Genomic DNA, 10,970 nt, shown 5'->3' with positions numbered 1-10,970 from the left:
GAGGCACCCAGAGGGGAGCTCTTTAAACAGCGGAGGCCAGCCCCTGCGCGGAGATGGTTTCATGGGTCTGGGGGCGGCCTGGATGCGGGATGGCCCACCTCCCTGGGTGATTCCCAAGGCTGTGAGGGGCTTCATCACACCAGTTCCACCACCTGTAAGCGGGCAGGATGACGTCACCTTGCAGGGTGGGGGGAGGTGGGCCTGGGCCTGTATTGCCTCTGATGTTCGGTGGTGGGTGGGCGGCAGCTCGCTGAAGGGGGGGGCCCGGCGCCGTCCAGTGGGGGAGGGCTGAGAACCCACAGCCTTCCTGGGGTCCGCTTCTTCTCTTCCTACCAGCCGGTGCCCCCACACCCTCCGCCTCCACCCCACCTGAGTTCAAAGCCTGCCAGGATCCAGAAGTAGGCTCCTACACAAAGAACTCTTAAAACCCAACAGTAAGCGACACCTGGGTGGCTTCTGCCTTCGGCTCAGGGCATGATCCTGGGGTCCTGGGATCGAGTCCCACATCGGGCTCCTTGCATGGAGCGTGTTCCTCCCTCTGCCTGTGTCTCTGCCTCTCTCTCTGGGTGTCTCTCATAAATATATAAATAAAATATTTTAAAAAATAATAATGGGAATATAACAGTACCTACCTGATGAGACAGCTGAACAACAAAAAATGACAAATTGTGTGGCCAACACTCTGCCCCGTGTCTGAAGGACGGCAAAGACCCAGTAAGCGTTAGCTAGTATTTCTCATGATCTGCCTCAGGCTCTTATCAAAATACATGTTTACTCTCTGACCTCCCAGAGGCCAAGCCGAGGTGAACAGAGCCGGGTGCAGAGTCTCAGTGCGGCGCAGCCTGACCCAGAGAGCGCCAGCTCTGGGGCCCCAAGCACCCTGTGTGCAGCAAGTGACAAGGGGCAGCAGGGGCCTGGGGCCCCAACATAGCCAGGCCCTCGCCCTGGGCATCCCAGGAAAAGACGAGAAACAGCACGCTCCTCCTCTGCACCTCACATCCCAATAAAATATTTATTTCAAGAAATAAATCTTTAAAAAAAGAGAGAGAGAGAAAAGAGTGTCTCTATTGCTTGCCCCCGACAGGTCAGGTCCCTGGTGGCCATGGAGCTCCTGTGGCCACAGGGGGGCGGTCTTGGATGGGCTCCTCCCCTCTCCCAGCTCTCAGGGCTCCCGGCAGGGTGGAGGGGCAGGCCTGGGTGGGGGCGGGAGGTGGGATTATAAAACGGGGGTGGGGTGGCAGTGTCTCTGAAGGCCCCACCGGCTTAACCAGGCAGGGCTCCGGGCAGGGGGAGGAGGGGAAGGGAACATCATGGGGCAGGGGCAGGCATGCCACACAGAGATGATGGGTGGGTCCAGAGGTGGTTTGAGGCTAGAGGAAGCTTGAGGCAAAGGACGAGCAGCATCGGAGGGGGGACTACCTGGGGGCAAGCGGGCCTGGGAAGCCAGGAGCTGGGCTGGGCATGCCACGAGGCTGAAGCTCCATCCCAAGCCTTTGCCTACAAGAGACGCTGGAGGGGAGGGGGTGTGCGGGTTCCCAAGCCTGCTGGGGTGGGGACAGAGGCTCTGGGGACAAATCCACGGCCTGGAATTGCAGTCATGCCAGGATGAGTTTCGGGAGAAGCCCAAAGTGGAGAGAGCTGGAGCAAGCAGGAGACAGAAAGAGTTCAACCCAGGGGGCTAGGTGGTCCCCACACTCTCGCTGTGCTCCCCAATATAGGACGGAGGGGGATTTTGCAAAGGCGGGGGGGGGGGCTGAGAGGAGGCAGGAACAGGGTACCCCGCCTGGCCTTCCCCCACTCCCTGGTCCTTTTGGTCCACGCCCCAAACAACCATAGAGGGATGAGGCTGACCCCTCACACGTCACTGCCCTCTCCCCAGACCCTTGGTGGGGGTGGGGGCGGGCGGGCACTGCCCCTGCTCCCTCCTCGTACATTCTGGAGCCCCATCCTGGGCCTACGAAGGGCCAGGGCGTCAGTCTGGTCCAGAACTCGGCTGGCACGGAAGCAAGGGGCCTCCGAGCACCTGCTCCTGCCGGGGCGGCCCTCTGACGGGTCCCACAGCCGCTTGGCCACGACGCTGCCACGAGCCCCGGGAGGAGGTCGAGGAGCCTGGCTGGGTGGGCGAAGGCCCGTAGCCCTGGGCCCGTGCCCTGTGCGAGTATCTGCTCTGCCCGCTTCCTGGCCAAGGAAGGAAGCTCCAGCGTGGGAGGAGTCGAGGGGAGGGCAGGGCGCTGGAGGTCAGAATCTGCTGGTGCTTTCTCCGCGGCAGGGAGGGCCGGACGGGTGGGTGCCCTCACAGACAGTCCTGGCACAGGGCCACTTGGCCCTTGCGGAAGTCTCGGCAGGGACAGAGCCGGTGGTACTTGGTGCTGGAGCCCGCGCAGCTGAAGAGCAGGGGCTCCTTCTGCAGGAAGCACTCGCGGCCGGGCTGGGCGAAGGCCGGGTACAGGTGGTTCATCTCCGACTCCGTGCTGTCACAGGGCACCCGCAGCCTGGACGGGCACCGCGGGCGGCGGTCACGGCCCCAGCCCGGCCCGGCCCGGCCCCAACCAGGGAAGATGATTCTAGGGGACAGCAGGACAAACCCCGGGCCGCATCCCCGCTGGGGGAGAGGGGGACGGGGGGTGGCTGGGCTGGGAGGAACCCTGGGCCGCTTTCCTGGCCTGGACCTAGGAGATGCCCAGACAGGCTGGACAGAGGCTGGGGGGAGGGGCGGGGAGGGACTGGCAGCGGCTCCTGTGCTGGTGGTTTGGGGCTGAAGCTTCACCACGGTGCGGGGTGGGGGGGTGGGGGGGCACCCGTGACATGGACACCTGTCCGTGGTCCCTACTGGGTTCTTCCTGACTCGCAGGAGAGCATCAGCCCCCCTCCACCTGTTGGCAGGGCGGTGACGGGGCAGTTACGGGGCGAGGAGCTGCAGGGGAGCGAGGCTGGGTCAGCCCAGGAGGTGGGCGGGCGGGCGGGGGGCTCACTTACTTCTGGAAGGCGTCCTGGCTGTTGAGGAAGGGGAAGAAGGACGGCTCGCAAATCAGCCCATGGTCCAGGCAGGCGTCGGTGCAGGCCCTCCCGGCGGTGGCCAGCCAGGCCCGGAGGGAGTGTGCTGGGGGCCAGGCCCCGGGGGCCACGCTGGCATTCTGGGCCCACTCCAGGTGGGTGGCATTGGGGGCCAGGACGAAGGGGCTCTGTGGGGCTCGGGCCCCTCCTGGGGCAGGGCCGGGGGCTGCACAGAAGTCCTGGCCGGCGGGGAGTGGGGGGTGGGGGGGAAGCAGCATTAGACGGGGAAATGGGACCCAGATGCCACCGGCTGACACTTGGGCGCATGGCCTTGCCACCACAGCAGCCACACCACCTGGGGAGCTCCCTGAACGCCAGGCAGACTTCCGCACGTTATGTCATTTATGCCTGGAGGCAGCCCCAGCAGAAGTGTCCTAACACGTCCCCCGCTATTTTATGGGGCTCAGAGAGGTCATGGGCCCTGTACTGGCCTCACAGCTGGATGGCAGGGGCCAGCCTGGATGCCGACCCCCCTGCACCGCCTCACTGCTGGTCACACTTCAGCTGGGCTCAGAGTTTCCGCCCTGAGGCTCATGTGCCCTACCTGCGGTGGGGCTGGGGCTGACCAGAGGGGCGCTCCTCGCCGGGGTCAGCTCCAGGGGCCTGCAGGGCCCGACAAATGTTTCCGTGAGCCTCATGGTGACATCCCTGTGGGAGGCAGGGGGCTGAGAGTCCCGGGCTCTCAGTATTCCTGTCCGTAAAGCTAATGATCTAGAACCTCTCTCCAGCCCAGACACAGGCCACATGTGCTCCGTCTGAGTATCAAGTAGTTATAAAGCACCTTACACCCAGTCCCGTGGCCCAGCCGGGCCCTGCCACTCCCGGCCACCCACCCCAGAAACCCGGAGCCTGGAAGGCCACCGCCAGCCCTCGGGAGGCTCAGATCCCCTGCTTCTCCAGCAGCCCCGTCCCCTGGGTTCTCAGCAGAGTCCTCTTCCCTGGGGGTGGGATGGGGGTGGATGCCTTCTGTACCTGCCACTCAATCAGGTATCAAACTTTCAAGCAAGTTCTTTATCAAAATAAAAATAACGGTCCGTGCTTCTGTGTGGTGGTAGGGGGCTGGGCTCTAGAGCTGGTGACCCCAGGGGCCCCCAGGCCTGGACTCGGAGCAGGAGAAGAGCAGGATACCCCTGCATCTCCCAACTCCCCCCCCCCCCACCAGCATCTGCAGGAAAAGGAAACTGAGAGGAGCAGGAGCAGGAGTTTACGGGGCATAGAGCCCTGCATGGAGAGAGCTTCCCCAGACAATGGAGCTGGTTAGACCCCCTCCTCTGGTCTGATGGGGTTTGGGGTAGTCCCCACCCCCCATCCCTGGGGCAGAGAGCGGAGGGCCCACCTACTTGGTGCTGGATGTAGGCGTGGATTCGCTCCAGCATCCCCTCACAGGTGTACTCGTAGGGCAGGTAGGGGTCTACCTGTGGGAGAGACGGGCAGACACATGGGGCAGGAGGAGCCCCGGGCCCCACTAGGCCTGGCTGCTGGGGGCCGGCCAGGCTCAGCATTGGGGGGCAGAAATCTGCTGTGCCCAGGGAGCCCACCACCCCATCTACCTGGCCCTCCACTCAGATCTCCGGTGACACCTCCCGTGGTACTGGAGGTGGCCCCACTCCCTCCGCCCCTTCCCAGCTGCACAGCTCCCATCCCCATCCCCTCCTGGGCTCTGACGCCTGCTCTTCCCATAGCCAAGCCAGATGGATCCACCCTCCCCTCTTGGGTGACACCTCCTCCAGGAAGCGGTCCCTGAGCCCCAGCCCCACCCGTGACAGGACCACTTTCCTTGGTGGCACCTGAGAATTCCTCCATCATCATTTCTGATTTCTCCCTCGTGTCTCTCAGGTTACAGGTCCCTTGAGAACTGGACTAGGACTCGTCCACCATCGAGTCCACTGCCTGGCATAGTGCCTGTATACAGTAGGTGCTCAGGAAACAGCACCTCCAGCTCTGTCCGCACTCTGCCCAGAACATAGAATGTTCACGAAAAGGAACACAGGGGCAGCTCCCGGTCAGATGGAATGAGACGGATCTGTAAGGCTTCCTGCCCAGGCCAGGCACCTGGGAACTATGGAGGGCACCTGCACCCAGGGGAGGCCACAGGCCATCTGTCTAAATAGCCAACGGTTACAAAGCACCCGAACGGGGGTGTGGCTGGGGGCAGATGGGGTGAGGAGCAAGGGGAATGGGGAGAAGCCTGAAAGGGGGTGCCCACCTCCTGTGGGGGGGTACCGCACCTCCTCTCCACTCTTCTAACCTGACCAAACCCGCTCCTTTTACCCCGCCTAGCACACAGCCCCTCAGAGGAAACTGAGGGCTGGGGGGGGCAGTGTGGATGACCCGTCCCAGACACACACGGGCCTTCGACCTCCCTTGTCCCGTGTGTGTGCAAGTGTGTGTACATGTGTGTATATGACATATTGTATGTATGCGTGTCTGTTGTGTGCATGTGCGTGCTGTACATATATATGTGTGTACAAGTGTGTGCACCGCATGCACATGAGCATATATGATGTATGTATGCATGCATTTTGTGTATATGTGTGTGTTGTGTATATGTATGTGCTGTGTGTGCTATGCATGTGCAAGTGTGCACATGTGTACACGTGCATATGATGTATGTATGCGTATCTGTTTTGTATTGTGTATGTGTGTACATGTGCTGTGTGCATTGTGTATATGTAGGTGTGCAAGTGTGTGCACATGTGTGTATATGATGTATGTGTGTATTGTGTATACACGTGCATGTGCATATGTATGTGCTGTGTGCACTGTGTACATATATGTGCAAGTGTGTGTACACGTGCATATATGATGTGTGTAGGCATGTGTTTTGTGTGTATTGTGTATACATGTGCATATGTGTATCTATGTGTACAGTGTATAGATGTGTGTGCACATGTGTGTATATGACATTGTGTGTATATATGCATCTGTTTTGTGTATACGTGTGTCTTGTGTAGTGTGTGCACGTGTACAAATGTGTGTGTGTGTGCTGTGCGAATCTGCACATATCTGTGATGTATGTGTGGGGCTGGGCACCCACCTGACCCGGCCGGATCCTGATTCTTGCCTTTTTCCTGCCAGCAGCCCAGGCAGTGTGGGCTGACACCTGTGCCCAAGGGGGGGTGGCCTCCGTCCCCCTCGTCGAGCCCACTGGGTGCGCCACGCAGTCCTGCTCCCTGCAGACCCCACCTCAAAGGGCTGGAGGCCCATCCTGGGCCCTCTGCCTAGGGGCACCCCTGACTGTCAGGCTGAGGAGCGCACCAGGGGCACCTGGGTTCAGGCCACCAGAAGATTCTTGGGACAAGAGCCCGCCCATCTGGCCCTGGCCCCAGTTCCCACTGTGAGCGGCTATTCTTAATCCAGGAGCGGCTCGGGATCCCGAGAATCCCAGCTCCCACCTCTGGCCGCCACCACACAGCCCAGCCGCCTGCAGCCCTCCCGGGTCTACGCCGTCCACGGCCGGGGTCCCCTGGTTCCCCGGACGCCCGTGGGGTACAAGACTTCCAGCCCTGGTTATAGACCCCCCCAGGGGACAGAGTTCCCCTCCAGATGTCACTCTTCCTGCTCCGCAGCAGAACCCCTCCCTCCATCACCGCCCCCCCCCTGAAGCCCACGTCACCCGCTAATTCTCATCAGCCTGCCACGTCCCACCTGCCATGAATCTCGCCGGAGGAGCCAGCCTGCCTGGAAATTACCCTCATTAGGCCTCGTTACAGGTGCGCACAGTAATCAGTCTCGACGGGCTGGCAGGTGCTGGTCCCGCGCTGCAATGAGCGTGGGAGGGAGGGAGGGGTGGGCAGGTGCTGGCCCGGCTTCCCCCCCAGCAGAGGTGCCACTGGCAAACCCACCCACCCGGAGTCTCTCCTAGCTCCTCCTTGTTCCTCTTGTCTCCCCCTCCCCGTGAAAGGCCCCAAGACTCACAGAACAAGCTGCGCCCTCAATCAGTTCTCTAAAATAGGATTATGAGAGCGGCCCAGGGTGCTCGTTGAAAATGCAGGTGCAAGGCCACACCTGGTCCTTTAAAATCACCGGACCTGGGGATGGGGTGGAGAAGGCTGGGGGGCTCTGGCGGTTAAGTGCCTTCAGCTCAGGTCATGATCCCGGGGTCCTGGGATGGAGCCCCATGTCTAACGGGCTCCCTGCTCGGCCCCCTTCTTCTGGGACATTGGGTAGTGTCGGCCGCGATGTCCCCTCTTCTCACGGGAGGGCACCTGCTTCTCCTCCCTCTGCCCCCCTCCCCCGCTCATTCTCTCTCTCTCTCAAAAAAAAAAAAAATCTTTAAAATCAGAAGACAGGCCCAGGACCTGCATTTTAAACACCTCCCAGGTGATTCTTGGGTCAGGGGGTGAACTGCCCAGGAGGTGGGATGGGACCCCTGAAGGGGCTAAAGGCAGCAGGTGGGCAGGGTTTGGGGCCCACCTGCCGGTGCCAGCTTGGCAGATTTGCCAAACCTTGGTTCCCAGACCCTTTGGTTACTGTGATCTTTTAATTAACTAACAAAATTAAACAGGTGTTTGTGTAAAAAAAAAAAAATCAAAAGGAAAAACGATCAAAAGTAAGTTTCCCTCCCTCGGCAGACATCCAGGCCCTTCACCCCGGGAAGCCGCTGTCACCAGCTTCTGGAGGGTCCAGCCACTATCTCGCTCCTTTTGCTCGGCACTAGATCTTGCAGGTTGGGCCTGACCTGAGCTCTGGGGGTGTGCACAAGCCTTGCGGGCCTCCCCTTCCACCCCTGTCCTTGTCCCCTGTGACAGAAGCCCTGGAGGATTGCTTTACCAGGGGGAGGGGAGAAGGAGCAGGAGGAGAATGTGGAGGGGCAGGGGAGTCCCCTCCAGGGTAGCCCTGTGCCTTGTTGGGGGGCCTTCCGATGCAGCGGCCACCTGGGATGTAGGGTGCTGTGCCACACTTGGGGCTGGGGTCGGTCAGGTTTTGGCAGTGCCTCCTTTCTTCTGGACTGAGGCCACCTGGAGAGCCCCTCACCCAAGGGCCATCTCTGGCTTGCTCAAGGGTCCCCAGGTGCAGCCCTCAGCCCGTGATGGATGGAGCTGGCAGATAAACCCTCCCCCTGGTTTACTCGACTCTCAGGTAGGACAATCTGGGATGTGACCTACCCACCTGTCAGAGTCTCCCCGCCCACCCCGGCGGGCAGTGAGCACCAGGTGCCAGCAGGGGTGACCTACCCCATAACACACCATCTCACTTGGTCACTCCAGGACCTTCCTCCTTCCTGGGATGACTTCCCAAACCAGCAGCTTGTGCCTTGGGGGTCACCTCCTGGAGGAGCCCCATCAGAGATGGCCCGAGACCTGGGGGGGGGCCACAGTAGACATTTGCTCACGCTGATGCTTAAGGAGTGGGGGGCTCCCCACCTCTGCTCGGGGCGGGGCCAGGAGCTCAGCCACCCTGCAGGTCAACTCGGCCACGTCCATCCATCCATCCGTCCGCCACAACTAGGCTAAGACACAGCAGTGTTCTTCTGGGCACTTCCCTAGACACTCACTCCCGGACTGAAGAACGGAAGGACGAGGGTGTGGCCAGTGGAGGAATGGAGCAGGTGAGGGAGGTAGGGATTTTCGGGGGGAGGGGGGCATCTGCAGAGGCGGGCAACAAACGCTGGGGGTCCGAACAAACACTGGGAGTGAGTGATAGCGAATGCAGGGGAGTGTTACAGAAAAAAAATGCAAGGACAACCAGGCAGGGCCGTGGGCCCGAAGCTGAGCCCGGGGGTCCCCCTGTGGGGTGGCCATCCCTCTAGACTCTGCCCTCGAGCCTGGCAGTGCCCCCAGCTCCTGGGGTCTAGCTGCGTCCCCTGCCGAAGGAGCCTATCATGTCACTCCTGCCAAGGCCAAGGCTCTGCAGGCCCCCCCAGCCCCCGAAGCCCACCCTGAGCGGTACGCACCCCCGGGAGGGCACCCAGTGAACGTGGTGTTGGGCAAGGAAGGGGACAGCGGCTGGGCTGCTTATTGTCGTTCTGCCTCGCGTCCAGGCTACAGCAAGAAGTGGGGCCCGGGGGTGGGGGGTCATGGTGAGCAGAGCGCTGCCTGCATGGTCTGACCCCCTTTCCAAAGTGAGGGGCCCAGAGGAACATGGGGCCGTCGGAGGCCGCGAGCTGAACTGCAAGGCGACCTGTCAAGCCCCCCCCGTGGCTCCCTCCCTGCCTGCGCCCACCAGCGCTCACATACCTGCTGAAGGAAACCCAGAAAGTTCTTCCCCTTGCTACTCAAGGGGTGACCCTAGGCCTGCCACCACCCCTGACCTCGAGAGAAATGCAGGATTTCAGCCCCAACCCAGACCTGCTGAATCCAAACCTGCGTTTTACCAAGATCCCCAGGCGACCTGTGTGCACGTTTAGAGTTTGAGATACGCTGTCGACAGGCCACGGGCCCACACGCCAGCAGAGTTCAGAGACCCTGCGGGCCCTAATACTGAGAACATTTGCTCAGCCCCAACTCTGGGGGTGCCCACGGGGCTTAGCCTCCTACAGTGCTTAAAACGTGATTCCGGACCCAGCGCGGCCATGTAAGGTTGTGCAGGTTGCTCACGGCACAAAGGCATTTCCCTGCCCCTCCCCCCCACCCACCCCCCACCAGGTCAAATTTGCCAACCCAGGCCTGCAAGCCTGAATTCACCAGGAGGGCCACCTCTTCCTAATCACAGCGAACACCCGGCCCCAGCAGCTAGTGGCAGCCCCGAGGGGTCTGAACCTCACCTGCGTTCTCATGATGGCCTTGATGGCTGCCTCGAACTCCTCCGAGTTGTTGTAGTCGACGGTCCACACGTGGGGCTTGCCGATGAAGTTCTCCGCGTAGGGATGCTGGGAGAACACCTGGCGGGCGCAGGGAGCAGCAGCTTCTCCCCCTGCCCGCCAGGCCGGCCTGGGCGACGGGGAGGCGCCCCCACCCCCGGTCCCCCACGCCCTCCCCCGGTGCCCCTCTTCCAGGACCGGCAGGGCCCCCCGCCAGGCCCTCCCCGCTCACCTCTCTGGAGGTGGGCTTGCCGCGGAAGAACTCGTGGTTGAGGGAGCTGTGGGGCGGGCTGAAGCGCGACTGCAGGAACACGCAGCCGTTGGCGATGGCCTCCAGGGGCGCGGGGCCCTCGTACGGGAAGCCGAAGCCTATGAAGAGCTGAGGGGCGAGGGGCGCAATGGTCATGGAGGGCCCCCACAAGCCGGGGTCGGGACATTGAGAGAGGCAGCCTGGAGGGGGGGGTGTCAAGACGGCCCAGACCATCTGGGTGCCATGGCATGTGCTTCCCCTCTCCGGGCCTCAGTTTCCCCGTTTGTGAAACGAGGAGGTCTGATTAGGTAGTATCAGTGGCCTTTCCTGCTCCAGGGGGCTATGGTTCTGGAGGGGAGGAAAGAGAAAACTGAGGGTCTGAAGCTCGGAAGGCTTCACCCACAGCCACAGCTGAACTGGAAGGACCTTTACTCATCCTGGAAACAATCATTTGGCGCCTAACTTGTGCCAGGGGTGCTCATGGGGCTGGGCCCCAGAAGGCAATCGATAAAGGATTCTGAACCCCGGGCTGCTGTGTAAGGTTGTTCAGGTTATTCACTGCACAAAGCCTCTCCTGCTGCCCCAACACACACACACACACACACACACACACACACACACACGTCCAGGAAGCCTGAGGAAAGAGCTGTGGCTAGATCAGGAGAGGACCTGGACGCTGGCTGGAGGCCCCCCAGCCTCAGCTGACCCCTCAGGGCCCAGCAGCAGTCTCGCCCGCTGCACCAGCTGCTGCTCCAGGAATACAGCACAGAACTTCCAGAAGCAGTCAGAACAGGAGCCCCAGGGAACTCCAGCCAGGACGTGACCTCAGCCTGCCCTGCATCCCTTCAGTGGCTCTCAAAGCTAGGCCTGGCCCAGGAGTCCGCTGGGCTGCCCTGGTACTAATGGGGTGAGGAGGGCAGCCCA

At 61.5% G+C, this 10,970-nt stretch overlaps 1 protein-coding gene across 2 annotated transcripts in view; it reads right to left on the bottom strand.

Moving 5' to 3' along the window:
* Nucleotides 1-993: 993 nt before the first annotated feature.
* Nucleotides 994-10,970, bottom strand: part of MGAT5B (alpha-1,6-mannosylglycoprotein 6-beta-N-acetylglucosaminyltransferase B) — a 70,624-nt gene continuing 60,647 nt past the window's right edge. For both annotated transcript variants that reach the window (XM_077854376.1, XM_077854377.1), the window contains 5 exons: nt 10,029-10,175; nt 9,761-9,877; nt 4,395-4,469; nt 2,977-3,233; nt 994-2,492 (listed from right to left, as the gene is read on the bottom strand). In XM_077854376.1, the coding sequence (XP_077710502.1) occupies nt 2,294-2,492; nt 2,977-3,233; nt 4,395-4,469; nt 9,761-9,877; nt 10,029-10,175 (795 nt within the window). In that variant the 3' untranslated portion in view covers nt 994-2,293. The remainder of the gene's footprint in view (nt 2,493-2,976; nt 3,234-4,394; nt 4,470-9,760; nt 9,878-10,028; nt 10,176-10,970) is intronic.

This window comes from Canis aureus, chromosome 16 (assembly GCF_053574225.1).
Source record: "Canis aureus isolate CA01 chromosome 16, VMU_Caureus_v.1.0, whole genome shotgun sequence".
Lineage (NCBI taxonomy): Eukaryota > Metazoa > Chordata > Mammalia > Carnivora > Canidae > Canis > Canis aureus.
This window is presented reverse-complemented; position numbering and strand designations above follow the sequence as displayed.